Genomic DNA, 15,257 nt, shown 5'->3' with positions numbered 1-15,257 from the left:
ACAGATTACTAGAATTAGTCATTTGGTACAATACTCAAAAACTTGAGTATTGCTGAAAACAGTGACATTTTGTCGAAGCTTTTCATCTTGCACTCATCAGGACAATCGCAAGAATACCAATGTAAGGGAAGCATCAAATTTATACAATATGAGAAGAGACTGCCGATTGGTTGGCAAGTGGACTCTTGATTGGTAGAGGTGTTGCCATCGAGAATGCACCAGTTTATGGTGACTGACAGTTAATTGCCAAGCTTTGTCTGAAATTTAAACCAGGCAGCTTGACTCTGATTGGTCAAGGCATTGCCCTGGGGAATGAACCAGCGAATGGCTGTCACTTATTTTGTTTAGCTGAAACAGGCACAATGTGTGTACATGTTCTTTCTGTCTGCAAAGAACAGGGTCCTGTGAATTAATATATGTAGCTTCCAGTATGCGCAAATGCACCACACTGCGAGCCCAACTGACAATCTTAAATTGGTTGTCAGCGTAGTTGTTAGCACACTGAGGAATATTTAGCAAATGTTGCCCAATCGCGGAATCACATCTAATATTGGACACTGTGTTTTGAGTTTTGCAAGAACGGACTGGTTGGGTACAGCCTGTACCTTGCCCACTGCGAACAGCAGAAGGGACATGTTGTTGCTTCCCTTACATAGGTATTCTTGTGAATTGTCCTATGAGTGCAAAACAAAAAACTTCGACAAAATGTCTCTGTTTTCAGCAATTACTAGAATTGCTGAGGTGCTGCCCTAGAGGAGTGGCAGTGGCTCCATGGAGCACAAACCTGCTGTCTTCCCTCAGGGTGACAACATTCAACCTCCCACCCCTGCCAGTCGGCCAGTGCCCTTGATGTTGTCTGGCAGCCAGCCAGCCCAGATTGCTGCTGCCTATTCCGAAACGACGCAGTCTAAAGTTGGCCAGTTAGGCCCAGAGCTGCTCAAGGGCATCATGCAAGGCCATCTGCAGTCCTCCCCACTGAAAATCAGCAGCCTTCTACCAGCCATGCTGCAGCCACTGCGGGAGCACTGTGTAGGAGCACTAGGACAGGCAAAGGCACACAGAAGACAGAATTATGGGGGCTGAATTTTATGGGCCCCTAAGATGGCTGCAAAGGTTGGGGGTGGGGGGGGTGGGGGTGGTGTCCACAGAATTGTGACGGGAGGCAGGGGGGTGTAGGGCCTGTTGCTGTCCCATCTCAACGCAATTTTGTTAGGAGCAGGATAGGCTGAAGACAGCCTTCCTGCCCAGAGGCCAATTGAACTTCTTAAGTGGTCTATTAACAGTCACAAGGGCCTCTTCCTGCCACCTCTGGGATTTAACCTGCAGCAGGGGAGCCTCCACCAGGTGGTGAAGTCCCCCAGTAAATCAAGGCGACCTCTCTGCTTTGATGGGGGGTCCTCATCTGTGGGCAATCTGCACCTCCCTGAACCACCCTCCCCCTGCAATAAAAGCCCATCCACTTTCCCCTAGCTGGGGCCTGCCAATCTGGTCCCAGTGACCCCGCCTCACTTATCTTGGATCCAGGTTCCAGTGCTGGGCCTGGGACCAAGGCCTCTTGCAATATTAGCAGCGGCCACCGCTCTCTCTGATTGGCCAGCAGCTCTTGGAGGCAGAATCGCATCTTTAAAGGGACAGGAACCTGCAACGCCAGGCTGGTAAGTGGCCCGGAGCCATAGAATCATGTCGGGGGTCTCCAGCTGGCAGAGACAGGATTCCATCCGCCTTTTCAGCCCCCGGTGCTGAGTGCCCCGCCGTGGGCAAAAAAATTCAGTCCAGAGAATGCACAAGGTGAGATGCAATATTGAATGATTTCATTGACAAATTTGGTTTGGAATGTTTATTTTGTGGAGACTTTTTTTTGCATTGTGGCAAAGCAGACGCTGTGATGGCCAGTGTCACAGCAGAGATGAATGGGGAATTGGGGTTTTAGTTACTGGTATCGCACTTGGACGAGTTCTTCATCAACAACCGGGCCAGAAAGTTTGTCTCCTCCCTTCCTGTACCATTTTGGAGCTCTAACAGCACTAAGGAACCCAATCCCTCACCCATTGGATCTGGAGTTGGATCCTGTCCAGACGCCAGAGCACGGGAGAAATCATTCCAACAACTAAACCTGCTGCGTGGCATAAGGTGTGGTTAATGACTGTGTCTAACATTGCTTCTCCAATTACAACATTTAACCCACAAAGTAGCTTTGACAGCAGCATTTCGCTATTTTAAATAAATCTTTTTTAAAAAAAACAGAATCGGGTCGTTGTCTCATTAAAACGTGACAATATTGTTGATTTTCACCTTACACAGCTTTGTATTCATTCGATAACAATCGCTGAGCAAATGCAAAAGGTAAAGTCTAAACTGCAATTACTTGTTCCTTGTTCACGCAAAGATTTGTTTTAGTCAGTGCAGTTTCAACTATTTCTGCACTTCAAAAACGCATAATTTATAAATTCATTGCAATAATGAAGCACCAACTAAACTAAATCGCAAAATTCATTCTGTACTCAATCTGGATGTAGGCTATGGGAAATGTATTTTCGGGTAATCTGATCATGAGCAATGTGCTTTCCTGGCTGCATGACAATAAATATTACAACACGGTAGAGAGTTCAACAGGATCATCAATCTGTTCAAAAATAAAGCTCAGCGAACCTGCCAAGTTACACTGACCTTTGGAAGCCGGGAAGCTCCCGCTCTCAGATTGTCACTGAACTTTATTACAGGAACAAAAACAATTCACTGGAAGGTCAATTTGCCATGTGATCTCTCCAAGTGCAAGTGTTTAACTCTCCCCTATTTTAAAAATTAAAAGTTAAAACGTTTATGCGACAATTCTTTTTGGAAAAACAATTAGAAAAGGGAGATATTTCTGCAAATGATTATTTTAAATGCACATATTTACTGTTTATAATGAGGGTAAATGGAGGTAAGCTTGCATGTGGTGCTGGGCTGATAGGTTCTGGGAAGATTAGGTGGGGCCAAGTGAAAGTAAAGGAGTCTGGAAGCTGTGGGACTAACTGCAACCGACATGGGAATAGAGTCTTACATATGACATATTGGCCCAGATTTTGCAGCAGTAACAGCAACTTCTGGAGACCACACATGCGCAGCTAAATACAGAAATATAGAGGTTGCTGTCAGTGATTCTACACTTTCCCATAGCATGAGTTGAGGCTCCCCTAGACTGCAATCAAGTGGAAATTCCTGAACTGATCAAAACTTGCCCTTTTACAGTATTAGTCTCTTGTAAAAGCCACACCTTGTTGAACAAGGTGTAACTAAGTTTTTAACAGCGTACTAATTACTGAACAGCCTTATCGTACCTGAAAAATACTTGTGGAATGTCAAATTTCTCCATTACAATAAATGCAGATTTTAATTTTTTCAAAAGTTTGATATTTCAGCTTCTACCCTTAATCTCATTTATATGTCTCAATAATTTAACTTCTCCCCTCAAATTTTAATGTGAAAAATTCAGTGCATTTTATTTCCTAGTTTGCTGTCTATGAGAATACTTCACTGTAATTGGCTACTTACCCTGCCCAACACCAACACTGTTGCTGGAGGCCTGGAGATCCAGTGGACTTGTCACAGATTCAAACTGACAGCAGGAAAGGGGAAATCCACTCCAGAGATTGATAGATTTTTGTGGGTAGCTGTGCGGTCAGGTGAGCACCATCACTTCGGTGCTGACTGCAAAATTCATGGCATTAAAGCCAATACCCTTGTTCACTGTCTATTGCCACCACTATGTCAGCCAACGAGTTGAAGGTGGGATGTGACTTACAACAAAGTCTATGTACTCAGCAAACAGCAATGGCTTGTGCGAGAGGAGCACGGCTAAGGAAAGGGTGTATTTCCTCCTGTTTTTTTTTTAAATGAAGTGTTACTTGCCCTCCAAGCCAAACCTCTGCCAACACCACTGTCTCAGTTTCCATTGAAGAGGCTAACTAAGAAGAAATGACACTAGAAGTCAAGAGGGATATTACAATAGTTAAGACAGAAGTAAAGGAGATGCAAAAGAAACTAGCCAAATTTGAGGAGGATAATTAGAGCTAGTGTCCAAATGGATTGCACCCATATGTTCTGTGGTCCCGAGTATATTTCAGGAAATACATTTTTTTTTTTAAAAGAGATACAGCACTGAAACAGGCCCTTCGGCCCACCGAGTCTGTGCCGACCAACAACCACCCATTTATACTAACTCTACAGTAATCCCATATTCCCTACCACCTACCTACACTAGGGGCAATTTACAATGGCCAATTTACCTATCAACCTGCAAGTCTTTGGCTGTGGGAGGAAACCGGAGCACCTGGCGAAAACCCACGCGGTCACGGAGAACTTGCAAACTCCACACAGGCAGTACCCAGAATCGAACCCGGGTCTGTGGAGCTGTGAGGCTGCGGTGCTAACCACTGCGGCCATATGATGCTCAAAATGAGGAAAAACAAAATGGCTGGAAATGTTTATTACAGCACTGTACCATTAACTTCTTTCAGCAGTGAGCAGGTACACAGGGATTGTGCCTTTTCTTGGACGACTCCTCTAGTAATTAAAAAGCTGGGTTCTTTTGCTAGATTTCAGCCAATATGACCCCAATTTAACAGTGTACATCTGGGGGGGGGGGGGGGGGGGTCGTCAACTCCTACTACTGGATGTAAATAGTAGACAGTATTACCAGGTACTTTTCTCCCTTATATTTAGGTATTTCCTATTGTATCCAGAGGTTGCAAATCTCATGGGTTCAAAGAAAGAATGATGCTCCCATTTGCTGATCTGGAGAGTACTATAGAGGCTGAAATCAAGACATGGCAACTTGCATGTTGGGAAAAGCCATACTATTTGCTGTTTGAGATTTTAAAAAAGTAGCCTTTTGGGTTTTAAATAGATTTGAAAATAAAATATAATGGCAACTCAATGGCAAAAGGCTGACCTTTTCTTCAAAGCTATAAACTTCACTTGAATACATGAAGAATATGGATTCAGATGACATTGATAAATCTTTTCATACTTGATAAGGGGGAGAATTCAATAACTGATATTGAAAATGACCCCATTTTTGCACAACACATTTTACAACAAAGGTTAAGATCAATGTTGAGGGAAACGGATTTTATTAGATGCCTTTGCTCCTACTTTTCCAGTTGTAAATCACAAAGTATTTGTTAAAAATACAGATAAGTGAATTAAAGAAACCTACATATACAGTTTTTGAAGATGTACTTGCAACATTTTCATGCAAGAGGCTGCCATTATAATAAATTGAAACAGTAACTAATTCCAAACCTTCAACTCACATTATTGACCGTTCTGCGCCAACAGAAATTTTACAATTGCTGCTTGGAAATGCCATCATATTTTCAGAATGGAATTATTGCTTTCCCTTCCACAATTATAAAAAAACATGTTTGGCTGCAGGCATATTGCAGGATTTCCAAAACATATCAGAACTCTTCTTCAGCATTTTTACTTCTGGACTTCTTGTGCTGCAAAAGCCTCTGGATAGTTTCAGATATTGTGCGTTCTCCATGCACCTTGTTGTCTCTTGTACGCACGTTAACTGTTTCACTGCTCTTCTCTTTTTCACCAACCACTGAAAATGCAACATCACATTTTCAATATACTCAAGCAATTAATTCAAGGTACAGCAGTTAAAAAGATTTCAACAAAAATTAAATAGCATATGAATACAAGGTGATAATGCTTTAGAATTACTGTAAGAATTTTTAATAAAGTAGGTGAGCTGCACCAGAGACAACTAAATGTATGAGAATGGTTCCTCACTCCTCCTCCTCTTCCCAGCAGAGTAGTACCTAAACACCTCCTGGCATGACTGAAGTCAATATTATTCTGCACTGTATGAGCATCTGAACATACGAATTAGGAGCAGGAGTAGGCTACTCGGCCCCTTGAGCCTGCTCCACCATTCAACAAGATCATGGCTGAACTAATTGTAACCTGAACTCTGCATTCCCGCCTACCCCCAATAACCTTTCACCCCCTTGCTTATCAAGAATCTATCTAACTCTGCCTTAAAAATATTCAAAGACTCTGCTTCCACTGCCTTTTGAGGAAGAGAATTCCAAAGACTCACAACCCTCTGAGAAATAATTTCTTCCCATCTCTGTCTTAAATGGATGACCCCTTATTTTTAAACAAACAGTGATCCTAGCTCTAGATTCTCCTACAAGAGGAAATATCCTTTCCACATTCACACTTGAAGACCCCTCAGGATCTTATATATTTCAATAAAGTCGCCTCTTATTCTTCTAAACTCCAGCAGATACAAGCTTAGCCTGTCCAAACTTTCCTCATAAGACAACCTGCCCATTCCAGGTATTAGTCTAGTAAACCTTCTCTGAACTGCTTCCAATGCATTTACATCCTTCCTTAAATAAGGAGACCAAGACTGTACACAGTATCCCAGAGGTGCTCTCACCAATGCCCTGTATAGCTGAAGCATAACCTCCCTACTTTTGTATTCAATTCCGCTTGCAATAAACGATAATCTTCTATTAGCTTTCCTAATTACGTGCTGTACCTGCATACTAACCTTTTGCGATTCATGCCCTAAGACACCCAGATCCCTCGGCATCTCAGAGCTCTGCAATCTCTCACCATTTAGATAATTAGCTTTTTTATTCTTCCTGCCAAAATGGACAATTTCACAATTTCCCACATTATACTACATTTGCCAGATCTTTGCCCCCCATTCACTTAGCCTATCTATATCCCTTTGTAGCCCCCTGGTGTCCTCTTCACAACTTACTTTCCTACCTATCTGTGTCATCAGCAAATTTAGCAACCATACCTTCAGTCCCTTCACCAAAGTCATTTATATAAATTGTAAAAGGTTGAGGCCCCAGCACTGATCCCTGTGGCACACCTCTCGTTACATCTTGCCAACTGATGGTGGGGGAGTCCAGAACCAGGGTCATAGTCTAAGGATTCGGGGTAAACCTTTCAGGACAGAGATGAGGAGAAATTTCTTCAACCAGAGAGTGGTGAGCCTGTGGAATTCGCTACCACAGAAAGCAGTTGAGGCCAAAACATTGAATGTTTTCAAAAAGGAGTTAAGAAATAGCTCTTGGGTCTAAAGGGATCAAAGAGTATGGGGCGAAAGCCGGAACAGGCTACTGAGTTGGACGATCAGCCATGATCATAATGAATGGCAGAGCAGGCTCGAAGGGCCAAATGGCCTGCTCCTGCTCCTATTTTCTATGTTTCAACCAGAAAATGACCCATTTATGCCTACTCTGTTTCCTGTTAGTTTGCCAATCTTCTGTCCATGCCAATATGTTAGACCTGCACCATGAGCTTTTATCTTCCACAATAATCTTTGATGGTGACACCTTATCAAATGCCTTCTGGAAATCTAAGTATAGTACATCCACTGGTTCCCCTTTACTCACAGCACATTACTTCTTCAAAGAATTCCAATAAATTGGTTTAACATGATTTCCTTTTCACAAAACCATGTTGACTCTGCCTGATTACCTTGAATTTTTCTAAGTGCTCTGCTATAACGTCTTTAATAATATCTTCCAACATTTTCCATATGACAGATGTTAAGCTAACTGGCCTGTAGTTTCCTGCTTTCTGTCTCCCTCCCTTTTTGAATAAAGGAGTTACATTCACTATTTTCCAATCTAATGGAACCTTCCCCGAATCTAGCAAATTTTGGAAAATTAAAACCAATACATCAACTATCACAATATAAAAGCAAAATACTGCGGATGCTGGAAATCTGAAACAAAAACAAGAAATGCTGGAATCACTCAGCAGGTCTGGCAGCATCTGTGGGAAGAGAAGCAGAGTTAACGTTTCGGGTCAGTGACCCTTCTTGTTTTTGTTACATCAACTATCACACTAGCCACTTCACATCAAGACCCGAGGACTTGTCAGCCCGCAGCTCCAACAACTTGATCAGTACCACTTCCCTGGTGATTGTAATTTCCTTGAGTTCCAACAGTTTCCTTCCTTAAAAGGTCATTAGTGAACCTGTTGAGCTTTTACGACAATCCATTTTACTGATATTAGCTTTTTCTCCCCCCCCCCCCGACTGGTCAGTGGTCAGACAACAAGACTAATTGTATCACTAATTATTGCCTTGGTTGAAATCATACCCAAAATCTTTTGATCTATACAGCTCATCAGGCAGTGTCATTACCCACTGGACTATTGAAGCCAGAAAAAAATTCCATACCAAGTAGAAGACAACATTGTTCAAAGTAAACAAAGATTTTGCATTTCTTTCAACCCCATCTCACCAAACACATTGTTACAAGATTTACAAAGCTTACCAAGGATAAAGTTATATTGGGCAAGTTGTGCATTTCGGATCTTCTTGTTCAGTGTGCATCCTTGATCAAGGTCAACATCACTCATTAACCCAGCATCATGAAATTGCTGTTGAACCTATTCATAAAATTTATAAAAAGTAACACCATTACTGAAAATGCTTCTAGAAATTTAATTTCAAATAGAACTAAAAACCTGAGTGACCATGACTTTGCAAAAAAGTTTTATTTCCTCCCAACAGAAAATAAATATAACCATTTGCTACATCAGAACACACAAAGGTAAATTTGGCAAACTGATTACCTTATAAGAATTGCTAACGGAAAACTCTTCTACATGAGAAAATCCAGACTGAAAAGTCCATTCAGCTCACCAAGCCTGCTCCTACCTAGCGTTTATGTATCATTACTATCACAGACATCCCCACCATCTGTTAATTTTCTTCCCCAATCCCCAGAAGGGATTAAAGTGGTGATGTTAAACATCGCTAAACACACAATCCTCTTCAATACTCCTTTCAAAAGTTAAAAATCTGACTGAATAAACTTTAAAAAGAAATGATATTGTTGGTTGAGTTTCCCATCAAAAAAGACTCAAATTTAAATAGCACTCAAATTTAACATTCAGGTACAACAAGCAAATGGTATATTCGCCTTTACTGCAAAGGGATTGAAGTAGAAGAATGAGGAAGTCTTGCTGCAATTATATAGGGCTTTGGTGAGTCCACACCTGGAGTACTCTGTACAGTTTTGGTCTCTTACCCAAGGAAGGATGTACTTTCCCAAGAGAGGGTGCAATAAAGGTTCATGACATTGATTCTTTAAGAGGGCTATCCTATGAGGTGAGATAGAGTAGAATCGGCCTATATTCTCTGAAGTTGACAAGAATGAGAACTGATCTCATTCAAACATTAAAAAAACCTCAGAGGCCTTATCAGGATAGGGAGATGCTGAGAGGTTGTTTCCCCTGACTGGAGAGTCTAGAACTCAGTCTCAGGATCAGGGGTCAGTCATTTAGAAATGAGGAGAAATTTCTTCAAAGTTGTTAATCTGTGAAATTCTCTACAGATTTTTGGGTACTAAGGAATCTGGGGATAGGGTGGGAAAGTGGAGCTGATATAGATGTTTAGCTATAATTGTATTGAATTGTGGAGCAGGCTAAAGGCGGCAAATGGCCTACTTCTACTACTTATGTTCTTAAAAGCACCCAACAGTACCAAGTAGTCGCATCTGTCATGAGGAATGGATTAATTACCCAAGACGGAACTGTTTTTAATAAGCAGTTAAAAATCAAGAAATACTACAGGGCTAGGATCGAGAGAATGGAAGTATCAGAGCAGAGAGTTCTTTCTAGTCTCAGTATTCACACAATGAAACAGTTGTGATTGTTATATTTAAGTTGTGTTGCAATACTTACAGTATTCCAAAACGAGATGTACTTAAAAAATAAAACCCAAAATACTTGTCTTGTAAACCAACAGTACAAAAACTAAATCCATTAAAAATTTCATATACCAAGGAACATTTGTCCTTTTATTCAAGATGTACACAGAAAATTATCCTGCCACTAAACACACCAACCAACTAACCCCCAACCAAAACTGAAAGCTGCAAACCAGTTCCCAGCTTCTGTTCCATATTCCCTTTAGCTAGCCACGTGAAGGCTCAGAAGTCCAATTTGGGTTCAACAACTCTGGAGTTCTCTCCTTTGCAAGAGGTAACAAGGATTTTAATCATTTGCTTCAGGGACATGCCATAGATAGAAACTCCACATGTATGTAATTACAAACATGAACCTGAATCCTACAAAAGGGTACTACCGCTTTAGCTCAATATTCTGTAACACATTCATTTCACAATATGAGGAACTATATAAAGGTTGTAGCTTCACAGACTTTACCTTTTGTGCATATTCCTCACATGTAGGTCCCACAGGTACAACCATAACTTGACATGGGGACAGCCAGAAAGGCCTGTGAAGTAGAAATTGCAGCATATTTCAGATAAATATTATGTTATTTGCTTCCAGACATCTGCCAATGCCACTTAACAAGGCTGGTGTAATTCACCTGGCCTGGAGGAGGAAGAACTCAAATATTCCCCAGATAGTTCAGATAAAAATCAGGTACTCAATACACTGATGACAGTCCGTACGCTGATATCCTACATATCACTAAACGAGGGGTGCGCAGTCTTTTGTGGCAGTGGGCTAGAATGACATGCCAGTTAACTTTTGAGTCAAGAAAATTTCCCAATCACAGCCACTAGTTTACTAAATATGTTCAAGCTTCATTTTTATGACATGAGCTTCTATGATATTTACTGATGCTTATGGATCACATTCCATTATTCTGTCCACTTTTAAATTAAGAACACTACAATAACAATTTTAGAATTTGACATTTGAGGCACCTCATTTTGAAAATCAATTTTCTTCTCCCACAAAAAACACAAAACAGTGGCCTTTATGATTAAATGCAACATTTACCTCACCAATTTCTGCTTTTTGCAGCAGTTCATCATACCATTTCCCCCTCCTTTACTTCTTTCTCATCCTGATTTAAAATTATTACTCTTCTTTTGACCCCTCTGTTGTCTGTCAATGCAATGACTGATAGTAAGGAGACAGTGAGATTCAAGCTGTTGGTTACAAGCAACACCATCAGGACCCAGCAGTTGGGGTTAGTCTATTGGGTGGGCAGTGGTATTAATTCTGCCGGGGCCACTCGGCTCCTGACTTTATTACAGCCTTGGTCCAAACATGGACAAAAGAGCTGAACTCAAGAGGTGAGGTGAGAGTGACTGCCCTTGACCTCAAGGCAGCATTTGACTGAGTATAGCATCAATGAGCCCTTGCAAAACTGGAGTCAATGGGAATCAGGGTGAAAATTCCCCACTGATTGGAGTCATACCTAGCGCAAAGGAAGATGGTTGTGATTGTCGAAGGCCAATCATCTCAGCCCCAGGACATCACTGCAGGAATTCCTCAGGGTAAGTTCCGAGGCCCAACCGTCTTCAGCTGCTTCATCAATGACCTTCCTTCAATCATAAGGCCAGAAGCGGGGTTATTCGCTGATGATTGTACGATGTTCAGAGCATTCACAAAGCCTCAGATACAGAAACAGTCCGTGTCCATATGCAGCAAGACCTGGACAACATTCAGACTGCTGAATCCCCCACTATCAACATACTGGGGGTTAACATTGACCAGAAACTGAACTGGAGCAGTCATATAAATACTGTGGCTACAAGAGCAGGTCAGATGTTGGGAATTCTTCAGCGAGTAACTCACCTCCTGACTCCCCAAAGCCTGTCCACCATCTATAAGGCACAAGTCAGGAGCATGGTGCAATACTCTCCACTTGCCTGGATGAGTGTGGCTCCAACACTCAAGTAGCTCAACATCTTCCAGAACAAAGCAGCCCGTTTGATCGGCAGCCCACCCACCACTTTAAACATTCATTCCCTCCACCTCTGACATACCGTGGCAGCAGTGTGTACCATATACACAAAAGGCACTGCAGCAACTCACCACGCCTCCTTCGACAGCACCTTCCAAACCCACAACTTCTTCCACCTAGAAGGACAAGACCAGCTGACGCATGGGAACATCACCACCTGCAAGTTTCCCTTCAAGCCACACACCATCCTGACTTGGAACGATATCGCCGTTACTTCACTGTTGCTGAATCAAAATCCTGGAAATCCCTCCCTAACAACAATGTGGGTGTACCCGCACCAGTTGGACTGCAGCGGTTTAAGGCAGCAGCTCACCACCACTTTCTCAAGGGAAATTAGGGATGGGCAACAAATGCTGGCCTTGACAGCAACTCCCGCATCCCATGAAAACAAATTAAAAAAATATGCTTGGGGACAGCATCGGTCTGACTCTATACAATGACTGTTTTGGGTTGTTCCAACATTGCACGGCCAAGCCCAGACAACAACTTTTCCTCCTGCTCCCATCACAGAACTACAGCTCAGTGAATTGAGCACTTACCCAGTGCTCATCTCAAGTAACCCAGCAAAAGGAACAGATAAAAGTGCTGCCAGCTTCCTGAGTGAAAGCACAGAAGATTGACACACACTTCCTACTTCCAGCAGCACTGATCTCACCCTCCAGTTGAGATCTGCAATACAGGGGATCCCCAATGCAGGTCCCAACTGGAAAGAGCATACAGTGTCTCTTAGCCCATTGCATGTCAGCTGTGACTTCTGATGTTTAGTCTTATTCCCCACTGGCAGATCAGTTTCTGAACAGCAGATAAGTCTTCAATTGGGAATTGCTTGTCAGACCATTTTAAATCATGAAGCAGCCAGTGGTTGGACTCACAACATCACCCGCCATCCCCCCACCTCCCAAAACATACATGTCAAATAATAAAAAACAAAAATCACAGTGCAAATGAACACTATACTTCAAATATTTAGTATGAACTAACATAGTATTTGTGTAACACTTGTTTTTGGAAGTTATGTATATCTTAGCAATAGAAATGTCTTAATAAAATCTAACTGAACACATAGAAAATGGAATTCTATATTACCATTTGCCACCATAGTTCTCAGTCAAAATTGCAATCATTCGTTCCACAGAACCCAGGATGGCACGGTGAATGATAACAGGCCTATTCTGGTCACTACCATCATGACTGTGAAATAAAGTAGAAGCATGTCAGTGCTTCCTGTTTTTAATATGAACCTTACTTGAAAAGAAACTGTTATTTAGTAAGAGTAGGAGGAATAATTAAATATGCTATATATACTGTGAAACAAGACATGCAATTTACTCATGATTGTTTTTTGTAACTTTATGACAGGAATAATTGTTGATACCCGTCTGCCTAGCAACCTCGAGGGAGAAGTTTCAGAGGTTCTCATACAGGCTGCTACGCACGCACACACACACAAAAGGGGTTTTGACCCACTTAATTGCCATTAGGGAGCAGTACAGACACTTGCCACAAGTACAGGATGATAAGTTATAAAGGAGCTGAAAGGAGTTATTTTGGGGAAAAACCTGAATGGACATTTATAAATAAAGCTTAATTTGGCATTAAACATCAAAATTACTCCCAAAGAAATGAATTCCAGAATTGGAACTAAACTAGATAGAACCCAGAAACATCAATATCAGTACAGTGCAAATCGTGTGCAACATACACAGCTATTATTTCCATTTGGCAGAGTCCATGCTCAGTGTGGCATGTTGCAGCCACATGGTGAGGTTTAGGTGGTTCCAACCGTTCAACTCCCACCTGGCTGCAGCATTTTTCGTTATTAGGGTTTAACCCCTTAGAGTTTTATTTGTTAAATAAACAGACAACAACAGGTTTACTACTCAAAACAGAAAATCAATTCTTTACTGATCTTATCCCGAAATTGTTGCAACTGCATTCACTCACATATTCACTTGCACACACACACAAGAGACAGAGAAATGAAAAAGGGGCACACTATTATAAGTGGGGGGGGGGGGTAGGTTTCAGGGTGGTCATGGTTGAATTCTCTTGGAAATCAAGTTCTTGTTGGTTGCAGGCCTGAGGTGATTGTAGATTTGTGTCTTGGTTGAAAGTTCAGTTGAAGTCAGAGGATCACTTCTGGTTCACTGCTGTATATTGTAGATGCAGAATTCTACAGCAGGGCGCGTCCCTTCTGGTTTGCTGGAAACAAGTTTCTGGATGCTGCTTTCTGGGTGTCCCACTCTAGGCTGCTTTTTAAGGTAAAGCCATGTTACATCTCACCTCCTGGTAGGAGGCACTTTGGTCTCTTCCCCATGGTGATCGCCCAATGGCCCAGGACTTGGCTATTTCACACCTTCTTTGTTTCAGAAGAACCACCCATTCAATTCTGGAATATTTTAGGATGGGTGCAATTGACACCTCTTTGCTTTGAAGATTTTCCTTTGTCCCTGTCAGACAGTTTAAATATACAAAGACCAAGCCCTTTTTTCTTTGGTGACCACTTTGGAGCATTGTTCACCTTTTAAAAGAAAGGTTCATTTTTTTCAAAACGGAAATTTCGTTTTTTTTAACTCTTCAGATTTTGTCCATAATCTTTGTGTCGTCAAACTTCTTGTGTGCATGACAAGTGTCCATCTAGTATATATCTTCATTCACCTGTATCATATACATTTGGCTGAATGAAGTTCCAATGGAGAGGGCGGCACAGTGGCGCAGTGGTTAGCACTGCAGCCTCACAGCTCTAGCGACCCGGGTTCGGTCCTGGGTACTGCCTGTGCGGAGTTTGCAAGTTCTCCCTGTGACCACGTGGGTTTCCGCCCTGTGCTCCAGTTTCCTCCCACAGCTAAAGACTTGCAGGTTGATAGGTAAATTGGCCATTGTAAATTGCCCCTAGTGTAGGTAGGTGGTAGGAGAATTGAGGGAAGGTGGGGATGTGGTAGGCAAAATGGGATTAATGTAGGATTAGTATAAATGGGTGGTCGATGGTCGGCACAAGCTCGGTGTGCCGAAGGGCCTGTTTCAGTGCTGTATCTCTCTATGACTCTATGAAAGAGGGGCGAGCGAAGGTGCTGAGAATTCACGTACTGGTGGACATCAGCCCCTTTTAGCATCTTTCTTTGTGAACATGTTGTTACGGACAGGTGGTAAAGGGTGTAGGTGTTTCCCACTGTTCACCTCCCAACTGACCGCAACTGTGCTTTGTTAAAATGATGGTTTAGAACCGGAGTTTCTTTAGGGTCAAATAAAGAGACAAATGACATGTTCTCTCGTAGGTAAAAATGCAACTACTTTTAAACAAATCCCGAAATGATCGAATACACACACATGCCCTTTTCTATCTGTCTATTCATAAGAGGTAGTTTAAAGTCCCAATTGAGGTAAGTGTTTGTGGTTTATAGAAGATTTGAGTCTTCTTAAAAAAGTTGCAGGCCTGATTATTTGCAGTCTTAAACTTATGGAGATATTGTAGAGTTCTAGCGGGTTGTAATACAGC

At 42.0% G+C, this 15,257-nt stretch overlaps 2 protein-coding genes across 2 annotated transcripts in view; both read right to left on the bottom strand.

The window, feature by feature from the left end:
* LOC137370788 (NAD(P) transhydrogenase, mitochondrial-like) overlaps positions 1–2,695 on the bottom strand; it is a 212,996-nt gene extending 210,301 nt beyond the window's left edge. The window contains exon 1 of the mRNA XM_068032745.1: positions 2,668–2,695. The gene's annotated coding sequence lies outside the window, so the exon portion shown is untranslated. The remainder of the gene's footprint in view (positions 1–2,667) is intronic.
* A 2,402-nt stretch (positions 2,696–5,097) lies between these two features.
* The window catches only part of tars1 (threonyl-tRNA synthetase 1), a 45,584-nt gene continuing 35,424 nt past the window's right edge, over positions 5,098–15,257 (bottom strand). Inside the window, exons 16-19 of the mRNA XM_068032744.1 lie at positions 12,848–12,952; positions 10,201–10,273; positions 8,304–8,418; positions 5,098–5,593 (exon numbers count right to left, since the gene is read on the bottom strand). Coding sequence (XP_067888845.1) covers positions 5,445–5,593; positions 8,304–8,418; positions 10,201–10,273; positions 12,848–12,952 — 442 coding nt within the window. The 3' untranslated portion in view covers positions 5,098–5,444. The remainder of the gene's footprint in view (positions 5,594–8,303; positions 8,419–10,200; positions 10,274–12,847; positions 12,953–15,257) is intronic.

The sequence above is a fragment of the Heterodontus francisci genome, chromosome 1, assembly GCF_036365525.1.
Source record: "Heterodontus francisci isolate sHetFra1 chromosome 1, sHetFra1.hap1, whole genome shotgun sequence".
Classification (NCBI taxonomy): Eukaryota; Metazoa; Chordata; class Chondrichthyes; order Heterodontiformes; family Heterodontidae; genus Heterodontus; species Heterodontus francisci.
Note: the sequence above shows the minus strand (reverse complement) of the source record. Positions and strands in the feature narration are given on the sequence as shown.